Source organism: Anarrhichthys ocellatus, unplaced genomic scaffold (assembly GCF_004355925.1).
Source record: "Anarrhichthys ocellatus isolate YVR2014 unplaced genomic scaffold, GSC_Weel_1.0 scaffold68, whole genome shotgun sequence".
Classification (NCBI taxonomy): domain Eukaryota; kingdom Metazoa; phylum Chordata; class Actinopteri; order Perciformes; family Anarhichadidae; genus Anarrhichthys; species Anarrhichthys ocellatus.
In genome coordinates, this window is record NW_022280098.1 from 2,279,890 (window position 1) to 2,292,878 (window position 12,989).

General features: G+C 41.6%; 1 protein-coding gene across 2 annotated transcripts in view; it reads left to right on the forward strand.

Annotated features, from left to right (window-relative positions):
* The window catches only part of pla2g4f.1 (phospholipase A2, group IVF, tandem duplicate 1), a 73,321-nt gene that overhangs the window by 43,889 nt on the left and 16,443 nt on the right, over positions 1 to 12,989 (forward strand). The window contains exons 4-12 of one of the 2 annotated variants that reach the window (XM_031873057.1): positions 2,384 to 2,515; positions 3,798 to 3,832; positions 3,910 to 3,952; positions 8,064 to 8,136; positions 8,283 to 8,419; positions 8,646 to 8,777; positions 8,904 to 8,944; positions 9,042 to 9,084; positions 10,590 to 10,644. The exons of the other annotated variant lie outside the window; for it this stretch is intronic. Of the exons in view, the coding sequence (XP_031728917.1) occupies positions 2,384 to 2,515; positions 3,798 to 3,832; positions 3,910 to 3,952; positions 8,064 to 8,136; positions 8,283 to 8,419; positions 8,646 to 8,777; positions 8,904 to 8,944; positions 9,042 to 9,084; positions 10,590 to 10,644 (691 nt within the window). The remainder of the gene's footprint in view (positions 1 to 2,383; positions 2,516 to 3,797; positions 3,833 to 3,909; positions 3,953 to 8,063; positions 8,137 to 8,282; positions 8,420 to 8,645; positions 8,778 to 8,903; positions 8,945 to 9,041; positions 9,085 to 10,589; positions 10,645 to 12,989) is intronic. 2 annotated transcript variants of the gene reach the window in all.

Here is a 12,989-nt window from a genome sequence, read left to right on the forward strand (position 1 = left end):
ACACTACATGTCATTTTAGTCAGCTCTGATGTGTAATTAGCTACAGACACAAAGTATTCTCGGGCCTTCAAGTAGGATTCAAAACAGTTAAGTGCTGTGCCAGAGAGTCCCACCCAGATTTTTAGTCTTTCTCGTAGTATGTCATGGTCGACCGTGTCGAATGCAGCACTGAGATCCAGTAATACTGAGACTTTAGTTTATTCGCAGCCTCATCTTTCTTTTTCTATAAACCATTAGGACAGGAATTGAGAAGGCTCACTGCATACAGGGCCCAGACTTTTCCTGGAGAGAATCATTGGTGCCATTAGCCTTGTAGCCTGGACCTAGAATATATCAATCATTGCCTTTATCAGGTAGGGGAGACAGAGGATGGTTGTGGAGGTAGGGGACGGCCAGGGCACTTTAATTTCGCCGACTGTATCAAAACTGGCTGTGGACTTCGAGCCGGGGGTGGGGCTGGATGCGGAGGTGGAACTGTATGTCGAGGAGTGTGGCGAGGAGTGAGTTTGGTTCCGGCAATGACCAAATCTTTCATGTGGTCAGTGAACTCCAGGTGGGGGGAGGATGGGGAGAGTGTGAGTAGAGAGGAGGGGGACCTGGATGGAGTCTGGGGGGTGTAAGTAGGTGCTGGTGAGGGAGGTAAAGACTCCTCCTCTCAGAAGGGGGGAGAAAGTGGGTGATCAGAGGCGGTCCCTGATGATGAGGTTGGAGACTCCTCCTCTTGGCTGTTGTTAGGTGGGGGAATCCTTCCCGTAAGGTCTCTACGGCGATGCGGTGTGGTTATCTCTTGTTTTGACTCCTCTTGTCTCTTGTCCTTGACAGTAGGAACAGACGGGTGACGCAGGAAGAAAAATAGGTTAGAGGTAAACAGTTTTACCCCTGACTTGTTCAGGCAAACTCCATGTGCCTTAAAAAGATGTCTGCACTCCCAGAAAAGGTAGAAATTGTTGATAAAATGTACTGAATGGTCAGTACATGCAGTTGACAGCCATTTGTTCAGTGCAAACAGCCTGCTGAATCCTTCATCTCCTCTGACTGGTGGAAGAGGGCCACTGATAAACACCTCAGCCTTGACAGAGCTGACTGTGTTTAACAGATCGATAAAGTCTCGCTTCAGAACTTATTTCAGACTGTTGTTTCACAATATCACAGCTTCCTATATGCACGATGATGTTTTTCACCGTGGGATGGTCAGCCACCATGTCCAGGATTTTGTCTCTCATGTTAGAGACCATATCTTTCGGAAAGCAGAGTATTTTGGTATTCTTGCTGCACATCGTTCTGACATCTTGTCACCAACAATCAGAGTCTCAGGCCCAGTCATTAGCTTTCCCTGCTGCCTTTTACTCTCACATTTACTCTCAGTTCTTAGCCTGCTTTGAGAAGATAGCTGCTTATCATCAGATGGAGATTTAGGATCCTGCGACAATGGAGCAAATCTGTTATGAAGTTGTAGGCTTGGTTGTTGTGGAGTTTTTTTTCTGGTTTTACTTTTCTTAGCTGTCTTTGGCTTTGTCCGGCTGAGTGCAGGGGTTGAGGAGGAGTTCTGCCTGTGTGGTAGTGCAGGCCAGCCAGTCGCATCATAAATCTCAGGGCGCTGGGCTATGCCTGTTGGTCGTCCTCCCACATCCTGAGGGTATGATTTCCTCTTCGGCTTTGCACCGAGAGAGTTCCAGGGGGGACTACCATTTGAAGATTCATTATCTGCTCTCTCCTCCTGTTTCTTGGTAGGCCTGGTGGTGCTAGTTAGCTGTGTCTTAGCTTGCATTTGTCCAATGTTTAGTGTCCATGGTAAAGTGGTATCATTCCCACACAGTCCATTTACCTCCACATTTACTTCTAGTCGGTGGAGTTTTGTTTCCAAGACTGCAATCTTCTGCAGGAGTTTGTGGTAGTCGTCCGTGGAGAAGGGAGGCATCTTGCTGCTATTTAGCTTTAGCTTAGCTGCTAATTAGCATTAGCTGACAGCTCAAATAGCTCGACAACTTTCTGGATTCGTCTTCACTCAAACGTTGAAGAGTGATATATGTGATATATCTGGCAATTTGAATAGATTTCAAACAAGTTGTAAGTCCACTTACTAGCTTTTTCTAGGGCTTTAACTGCCTACTACTCACAAAACATGCGCATGGCAGTTTGGACAGAAATTTAAGTCAGTTAAATCAGCAATCACACATTTTTTGGGTTTTAACTTTTGTTTTTCACACTCTCTACTCTTAGACCCCTAATGTAGTTTATGTAAAACTCCAAATAACTAACTAACTGACTAATAATATGAATGAATATAAAATATTAAGAAAAAAAACTTGAACCTTATAAAACTGTTTTTCCAAGGACACACATGACAAACTTTCCTAGTGAATCCATACTGTTATATTTCCAGGGCACTCTCGAGGTGAACCTGTATGATAACAACCCCCTACAGTTTGACAACCTGATGACCTCCCTAAAGCTTGATGTCAGCAGTCTGGCTGTGGGAAAGAAGGAAACCAAGGACTTCATCATAGACCCTGAGGTAGAAGTATCAAACATACTTTAGACATTTGCATGATCCACCCATCCATTATCTAACAGGATAACCGCTAATCCTGTTGGCAGGGGGTCTGGATCATGCCAGACTATCACAGGGCTAACACACACAGACAGACAACCATTGCTCCCGTAGCTGTGCCTACGGTGTGATAGAATCTGAATTGTAAGTCGCTTTGGATAAAAGCGTCTGCTAAATGACTGTAATGTAATGTAAGCTAAATGCATGTCTTTGGACTGTGGGTGGAAGAACCCAGAGAGAACCCACGCTGACACAGGGGAGAGCATGCAAACTCCCCACAGATGGGATCGAACCCAGGTCCCTCTTGCTGTGAGGCTACAGTGCTAGGCACCACACCACCATGCAACCCCATCTGCATGATGATACACCTTAAACTAGTTATGATTTATTGGAAGACTGCCAGACTACAGCAAAGCAACTTTGAAAAATTTTAAAACAGACAGGACTGTGCAGGATTACCAATCTGAAGTAAATCTGAAGGCAAAATGATTTTAAAAGGGTTGTTGAGCTGAAACAATTAACTAATTAATCAATTAGTTGATGAACAGAACATGTTTAAAACGTCTCCACATCGTTTCTAATTTGGTGAAAAAAGGAACAAATACCTCTAATAGATTTGACACACCCTCTTCCAGTGTAGCATGTATGATTTAAAAGAGTGTGGACATTGATAACCAATAGGGCCTGCTTGCACTGGTCTTGCAGAAAAGTAACACCCCAGTCCCAGTAAAGAGTTTCAAATTGAATTAATCTACTAAATTTACCTCTACCACCTCCACATTTCAAAAGCTACATAGAATCTCTGGAACATGTCATCTCATAAGTGTAATGACCTTGCAGAGTATAGTAAGTTATACATTTTGCACTGGTTAGTGCGTAAGGATCTGTTGTGTCTTAAAGCATGAGCACAAGGTGGTGGGTGCATGGCTTAAGCTCCCATCCATCCCAACATCACTGCTGCTTTTGTTAACACAACTGGCAGTGTTTATTGGTTGCTTCACAGTTTGCTAGGGGGGACCTCCATCATCACCATCATTTAGGTGCCCTTGGGCAAGGCACCTAACCAACAAACTATACCTAAAGACAGAGTACATTAATCAGGCTGCATACCTGAATACTTAGAATTTTGATGGATTCATACCTGGATATGATTTATCATTACCTTTTTTTGTAGTAGCAGCAGTGCAGCATTTTTTTGTTTCCATGATCATATACCTACATATTTTTCTGCCCTCTTTGTTCAAAGGGTAAACTCTGGATTGCCTTTGAGCTCCTGGAAAGGTAAAATTTGTTTGATTGTATTTAATTTGGCATTTAAGTTTAAAATATAATTTAATCATATGTGTTTGTTTTTTTAGTGAGAAGAAATATGTCAGTCCCTGCGAAGGTTCCTCCTCAATGGTAAGGGCTCTACATGCACACTCCATGAAAACAGAAATAAACAAGACAATCTGAACACCAAAAGGTGATCAGTGAGAGGTTCATAGATCCATATTCAGTATATACTGCAATAAAATCTCTTAAAGTGTGGGTAAATATTCAATTCTGATTGGCTGCATGCTGTCCATTAAATGGTAAATGGACTGTACTTGTATCACGCTTTTCTAGTCTTCCGACCACTCAAAGCGCTTTAACACTACATGTCATCATTCACCCATTCATACACTGATAGCAGGGGCTACCATGCAAAGTGCCACCTGCCCATCAGGACTATCTAACTTTCATACCACACAGATACCGATGGCACAGCTTTCAAGGGCAATTTGGGGTTTAGTGCCTTCCCCAGGGAACACCGACATGGACTAGCGGAGCCAGGAACCTCTGATTGAAGAACAAATGTTTTCTAAAGTCCGTCCTATTTACTGGAGCACTGGACTGCAGTATTGGTCTTTGCTGGTCTTGAATTAAAATACTGAGTCAAGACAAGATACGATCAATTTCAAGGCAGAACCTCGTCAGGAGACCAAGACCAATCTCGAGTACTACACTGCAGACTAAAGAAGTCTTTGTTGGGGAGTAAAGTTACTAAGCATCCGCCAGCTGGTACTGCCAAAATAAATGCTGTTTGAAACTCTGACAAAATTGCCAAAACGATTGCCAGTCAATAAGTAATTTCCTATTGTAATCAATCAATCAAAACGTATTTGTATAGCACATTTTAAAATACAACAAAGGTTGCCCAAAGTGCTGCACATACAGTAGATAAACAGTCATACAATCAAAGACTGGATTAATAACAGTAAGTGACATTAAAATCAAGACAAACTGACACAAATCACACAAAACTGCCATGTTAAGATCAAAGGTGATAGGCCAGGGGAAATAATTAGGTTTTTAAACGGCTTTTAAACATTGGTAAGGTGGATGACAACCTAATATAAAAGGGAAGGTTGTTTCAGAGCTTAGGGGCAGGAATACAGGTAGCCAATGAAGGGATTTTAAGATCGGTGAAATGTGTTCACGCTTGAGTGTACCAGTTAAAAGTCTCGCTGCAGAGTTCTGCACCAACTGAAGGTGCGATAGTAGTTTTTTGCAGATTCCAGCATACAAAGAATTACAATAGTCCAGTCTAGAGGTGATAAAAGTATGAATAACTTACTCCAGGTCTTTTGAGGATAGAAAGGCTTTGACCTTAGCTAAAAGTCTTAGCTGAAAGAAGCTGATTTTGACCAAGGACACAACTTGGAGGTCCAATATAAAAGATGAGTCCAAAATCACACCCAGATTTTTGACATGGAATTTGCAGTGGGTTGCGATGGGGCCAAGACACAATGGAGGACTGTCCAGTATAGCAGCTGAAAGGCGAAAGGGATTGATTAGCATGATCTCTGTTTTACCTTCATTGAGGCATAGAAAATGTAGCGAGAGCCAGCTTTTGACATCAGCCAGGCAGCACATTAATGAATATATTGAAGCAGTTCCAGATTTGAGGGGAAGGTATATTTGAATGTCGTCGGCATAGAGGTGATAAGAAATGTTATGTTTCTGGAAAATGGATCCAAGAGGCAGCATGTAAAGTGAGAACAGTAGTGGACCCAAAATGGACCCCTGCGGTACCCCACAGGTCAGGGGGGCCAGTTGAGAGGAGCAGTTGCCCATGTTGACAGAGAATGATCCGTCGGTCAGGTAGGACTTAAAACATTGTAGGGCAGTACCTCGGATGCCGACGGAGTGCTCAAGGCGGGAGATTAAAATGTCGTGGTCCACAGTGTCAAAAGCAGCAGAGAGATCAAGTAAAAGCAAAATGGCGGGATCTCCAGCATCAGCAATGAGTAAAAGGTCGTTAAAAACTTTTAAAAGGTCAGATTCAGTGCTGTAAGACGTTCTAAAACCAGATTGAAAAACATCACAGATGCCGTTGAAGCTGATAAAAGATTGAAGCTGTTGAAATACAACTTTCTCAAAGATCTTTGACAGAAAAGGCAAGGTTTTGGTCCGTAATTTGATGGGTCAGAGGGTTCCAGATTAGGTTTCTTGATAAGAAGAATTACTGTTGCATGTTTAAAATAGACTGGGACTGAACCAGAAAACAGACAACTATTTATAATTGACAGTATATGTGGTCCAATTTCAACAAAACCTGCTTAAAGAGACCCGAGGGGATGATGTCAGAGTGGCACATTGTAGTTTTTAGTTGATCAACAATTTTAGTGAGAGCTGGGAGGGAAACAGGCTTAAAATGGTCCAACACAGCAGAAGAAGTGAGAATTACTTGGATGTAACACCAGACCTAAGTTTTGAGATTTTGTCCCGGAAGAACCTAAGAAAGGTGTCGCACTTTGTCGGAGACATACTTAAACACATCAGGATCGGGGGGTTGATAACAGAGTTAATGGTGTTGAAGAGAATTGTTGGCCTGGGGCAGTGATTTGCAATTAAGTCAGAGAAGTAGCTATTTCTAGCTGACTTAACTGCATTCTGGTAGTTAGTGAGTGAGTTTAGTTAGTGAGTGAGTTCCTTAAGATTTCAAAGGACACATGGAGCCTGTCTTTCTTCCATTTTCTCTCAGCCCTCCTGCACTTTTGCCTGAGCGCCCAAGTGGCTTCATTTAACCAGGGTTGAGGCTTCAGTTTGGGGCAGTATGACCTCAGGGGGGCGACACTATCAAGAATTGCAGAGCAGGTGGAGTTCAATTTTATAAAAAAATCCTCTGGAGAAAAGTGCGATTGGGTAGTATCATTAGTTAAAAACAGTGGCGTGTCTCTAAAAGCATTTAAAAACCGTTGTGCGGTGCTGGAGGTGATAAAACGAGAGCAGCGAACAGGGACAGGTGGGGGAGTGTCTGAGCCAGCAGTTACCGCTTCAAAGATGACAGGCTTGTGGTCCGAGAACGTTGGTTCACAAATTTCACTGTTTACAGAAATACCAAAAGATAAAACAAGGTCCAATGTATGACCATGTTCATGAGTGGGACCAGAGACTAGCTGCTCAAGATTAAAAGAGTCAATCAGATTTAAAAATTCATTCACCACTGGCTTAAAGGAACAGCACACGTGAATATTAAAATCACCAAAAATTTTAATACTATCATATTTTGGGAAGATTTCAGCAAAAAATTCAGAGAACTCCTGGATAGAAACACCATTAGGTTTAGGAGGCCAATAGACAAGTGCACATAAAGTTCTGGTGGACCGTGGAAACTCAAAGAGTTGAATCTCAAAGCTGGAGAATGAATCCATTTGAACCTGGCGCCAACAGAGACTGCTTCTAAAGACTGTGGCAAGCTCACCGCTACGAGTCAGCCTGGGAGAGTTGATGTATCCACAGTCAGTAGGGACAAGCTCTGAGAAGGCACTGGGTTCGTCTTTAAGCCAGGTTTCTGTCAGACACAGAACATCCAACTCGCGGGAGTTAAAAAAGTAATTTAAAATGAATGTCTTGTTGGTCAGTGATCTGACATTAGCTAAGGGCATTTTAATCTTCAAGCAGTTCCCTGCCTCTTTGGATGCACGGCTGAATGAACGGAGGTTGGAAAAGTTCACTCCACTGTGGTGACGAAGGGACCGGGGTGGTGGCCTCACTGATGTAACCGTCTGTATGGGAAACTCAGCTGCTGCAGATGGCGGATCGCTGAGTCCATAGGGTGGAGCTGGTGGGGTCATGCGGCCGATAAATGAACGTAGAGGAAGAGTGACAGAGGACAGGGGATCCAGGATCGTGTGTGTCAGGTGTAAACAGTCATGTGGCTAGGAGTGAACGGTGTACTGAATATTGGCTATTAGTACTTCAGCGCCAGCTGTATAATTTAGTTATGCTGATGTAGGAAATTACTATATAGTAAATGTGCAAAAATATGGACACATGATCCATTTTTGTGTAAAAGGGAAACTTCACGTACATCTCACGTAAAAAATAGAAATAGAGACGCATATTTGTATGTTTGTAGAGTGGATCTCTGTGATACATAAGCACCACTTACATGCCAGTTGAATTGATTATGATGAAAGTGTAGTTACACCTTCAACGTATTCTGAGTCTTGTCTTAATTGCTTTTTGGGGGCTTATTCAACAGAAGGAAACTATCTCCTATTTGACCTTGAATACCACCATACTGAGAGCAGAAAAACTGCCCCGCAAAGATTACTGTAAGTATGGCTTTCACTTTTTTAAGTAATAATATGTGCTGTGCATGTTTTGTATTGATACTTCATCACTTTTAAAAATCATTTTCTACTGTTTTATTTTAAAACATTTTCATATGAAACTGACTTTTTCTGTCTCTGTGTTACAGTCTCTGAATCTGACTGCTACGTTATCCTCTCTCTCCCCACGGCAACGGCAAAAGACTACCGTACTAAAACTGTGTCGAACAATACCAACCCAGAGTGGAATGAAACGTTTACCTTCAGGGTCCCCACCCATGTGAAAGTGAGTGTACGCAATATTAGCATGACGTCAAACACGAGCGTCTGACTGACTGCTGTTGTTCAGTCCACCCTGGAAAGAACCAGTTCAGTTAGTGTAGCAAGTACTTAAATATTCTGATAACATGTTTTTTTTTGCTTCATTATTGCCAGCCAATAGCTAATTTAATTTATGAAGAGTACAAGTCAAAAGCTCTGTGACTCAGTAAGCTTTTCTACTGTTTCCCCAGAACATTTTAGAAATGAAGCTATATGATGACGACCCTTTGGCACGTGATCATCTGTATGCCGAGCTTCTGTTTGATGTCGCAAGTCTCACAATAGGGAAGAAGGAGACTAAGGTCTTCCCTATAAACCCAGAGGTAAAGCAACAAGAGAACAACACTTGCTCTGTAGGATTGTAATGCACTTAGGGCTGATCTGTTACAAATTGGCCATTAAGCAAATGATTATGATTCAAGGATTTTCTCTTGTCCACTTTTCTATAGACAGAGGGCACACTTCTGATAGTATTTGAGCTACTTCAGAGGTAACTGTATATTACCGTTTTTACTTTATTGTCCTCTATCAAAACATTTGATTAAAAATGAGCTGGTTAAAAATAAATAACTTTTGTCTTTTTGTAGTGAGGACGCCCCTTGTGAATATCCCTCTAATGGTGTCCTTGTGGTAAGATTTTTAAAATAACAGCATTATACACCTAAATGTTACATCAGTTCTCAGATCATTCTCCATGTCGACTGGAACCCTAACAAAGAATGGATGATCACCAACTTGCAACACAAGAAGCCATTTAATTCCAAACATAATTAAAATTGTGGTTGCTTGATAAATTCAAAATAGCAGCAGAATAAACTTTCATTGTCATTGCCCAGATCACAGGTATCAAGACAACAAAATGTATATTAGTATCTGAACAAAAGTGCAAAAAGCAGAGTAGTGCTGTACTGAATAAAGTACAGAATAAATCAAATATAAAATTAATATAGAATGTAGAATATACAGTTAGGGTATGGATATGCCAGATGAACAGTATAAACAGTGTGTAATGAATATGCAAAGACATATACAGAATGAACAAGGTAGGAACTGCAGGTAAAAGTATGAAATAATTATCGAGTTATTTGAGTTTTCCTCTCCTCAATATCAACCTAAACTCGAAAGGCTGTAAAACCAAAGAGGACGCATTGGCAGCTCAACTCCTTTCCTGCAGTTTGATTTAAAATTAGTTTTATCATAGAGTTTTGTCAGGTTGAAGATCTTAGAAAAGAACACACAAAGACAACATACTGCCATTTCTAACAACATATTCATGCTGGATTACATGTTTTCCATCAGCATTTGCTAATTATCTTTTTCTTAATAGATTTAAATAAATCATTACCGACTTCAGAATTTGTCATTAATCACATTTATTAATTTTTGAATAACCAGTTGATCTAAGAAATGATAAACTTCATTCACAATAAATTATTAATTACATTTATGTACACAGGCTTCTATACATATTAAGAATCCAAATGTCATAACTGTCAATTAATACCCATAAAACTATGTTGTTGCATCAAATGCTGCATAAACAAATCAAGTTTGCAGCACCATCAAATGACGGTGTTTCTCCAACTGGATGACCCAGAAACATGTGTCAGTGCCTCAGATAAATTGACCTCACATGAATTGTTCAGCTCAGCGCTGCTCTCTTGTGCGACATTCCATAAATTACACATACTCAGAAACAAGGCAATTGGCTCATTGATATTGTAAAAGCAACTGAAGTTCCAAAATATAAATAAAGAAAAATTTGTTAATTTCAAATATTGACTTTTTTTGTCTTTCGCGCATTACCAACTATGTTCATTGCTGACACTGCTGAAAGATCACTGGCACAAGTGATAAAGCACTGCTATTAACAAGCATGTTCTAAATGGATAGACTGAAGACTGTGGTTGTGGTGCAGAGGGGTCCAAACTTCTTACAGCAGAGTGAAGACTTAACCTGCCAGTATGTGTATTCTAACAATCTGACTTGAATCTTAAAAATATTGATAGATTTATGACCATTAAGCTGCCTCATGACACAGAGCAGGTGGATCCTGTAGCTCATGGGAATAATTATTATGAATGTATCTTATTTTGATTTCCCTAATCAGAGTAACTGATCTTTGTGTCTTCCAGGCTGCCCCGTTCTCTGTACTGGATATTAACATTGACAAGCTACAAATTGATGACCGTAGGTAGTCTACAATACTGTCTAATTCATTCAGTCAGGTTGAAGTTACTTAAGCTTTCATTGTCCTGTTCATCAAATATTTTTTCACAAATTAAAGCGAAGGATTCAGGACAGCTTCACAGACATGACAGGCTGTATTGTCGAACCCACAGTGAACAGCGTTCAGCTTTTTACAGCAAAGGAGCTCACAACAAAGTTAAGGAAAAGCTGGTGAACATTGTGGAGCATATTTTTTCAGGACATGGAGCTTAAAGGAGAATGCATATTAGACTTACAATCACTCAGTATCCAAAGACACACTTCCAAATAAGTATGAATGCTGCTCCATAACTGCTGGAGGCATTCAAAAAATTGTTTGCCAACAAGTTTGCTATATCAACTGAAAGACGCATGGTCTCTGTGGCAAACCAAGCGCATACTCTCTGGCTGTGTGTGCAACAATTATAGTTATATAACTACACATACTCTTGCAAGACCTGCTCTTGTTTATGTAGGAGACATATTTACAACAAACAGAAAGAAGATTGTACTTTTTTTTACATTCATGGTCCCCAGAGGATGAATCCTATAGGCTTTGCTGATCCTCTGATTTTTCACCTCTATCCACCATTAGGTTCTAATTTTTGGCTTTGTGTGAAAGGTCTCACTCTCTTCCATTTGATGGATGCCATGAACATTAACTTGTATCTATCTATAAAGCTGGTGTTATTTACAGTGAGCACTGCAGCTTAAGTGTGGCTGTTGTGAATTCTTCACAGACAAAGACGATAAAGTTACGGAGCTTTTATTCTGAAACTGTATTTGACTTTGCGAACTGTTTCCGCTTCCGGTTGTGCTAACCGTAGATCCTATGTAGGATCAAAGGTCAAATTAGATCGAGTCATTGATGATGTAAGTCATAGAACTGTAACTCTGAACCTATGTTGCGTAACCGTTCCGTTTGTAGTTGTACTTAATGTTCTTAAGTGCATTTACTGTCAGTAAGTGTTTGTCATGTAATTAGCCGTTGAAATAATAGCTCAAAGTAGAGCTAAGTGGCTAACCTGGCTAGCGAGCCTGTATTCTGTGAATGTATGCGTGTTTGCTTTAGTCAAGAGTTTACTATTGCTAGTACTTCAGTTCTATAATTCGTTTTCTGTTATTTCAGAAACTCGGTCATCTATTGTTCAAACTCATTCATCATCTGTAAATCTGTCACCAAACTATAAGACTGAATACAGAAAATGTATGGACCAAACAGATGTCTGCGTGTTCTCTGACCGGAACCCTGTAGTGGTCAATAATCACCTTTAAATCAGCAACTCAGGGGTCGAATCCCCAACAAATGGTCTTTCGAGTCTGGATTAATTGACTACTACCGAAGATGACATCTGAAGATAGATCTACCCATCAGCCTCATTTCGAAGATCAGCAGCGTCATGTGAGACATCATCGCGTCCCCAAACATCTTGAGGACTATGTCCTTGCCTACAATCCACAGCGACCTGCCCTTTCCTCCCATTCTACAGAGGAGCAGAGAGGAGCATCGGCCGCAGCAGAGCGTAGCCGAGCGGATGCAGCCTCTTATCTGGGCAGACGCACAGCCTCACACAGCCCCAGCTCCGATGACCTGCTGAACAGCACTTCACTTAAACAACTCATCGAATCCATCTCTAGGAACGAGAAGGAAGAGGACGCTGAAGTGGTTCAACTAACACACAAACTCCAGCAGTATGAAACCAGACGTCGTCGTCAGGAGCTGTTGGAACACATCTCTTCCTTCATGATGGAAGAAGAGATAGACAAGGGTCATAACACCAGGAAGAGTGCCACACCCCCATCAATACCTTCATCTCCCGTGCCTCACCCCCAGATGTCCCTCTTCTCCCCAAGCCGCTTGCTTTCATCGACAGAGGAGCAGGCTAAGGACACATAACAGGACACATGTCTGGGAGACCAGAGGTTGAGACTGAAGTTAGAGCCTACACTCCTATAGCAGGAGACCAGAGACTAAATTCTGCATTTACCCCAGTGCTTCCAGCCTCATCGGAGCGGTTGGGCTCCTTGTGTTCTGTAGTTTCATCAGGCATGATGACACCTACTCCAGTCCAGCAGTACCCTACTAGGTCAGACCCACTGCAGCCTCATACCTCAGGGCTGCCTCGCCACCGTGGTGATGCAGGACAAGCACGTGGACAGTTGATTGCTACTGCTCTGGTCCATGAGCCTATAGCAGTCTCTTACAGCTAGCTATCCAGCCACACAGCATTACCACTCACCACAAGTGAGGCCTCACGGCCTTTTCAGCTATGGCCCGCCTCACTATGCTACAGTGCCTTCATCAATACCACCACTTCAGCAGACTC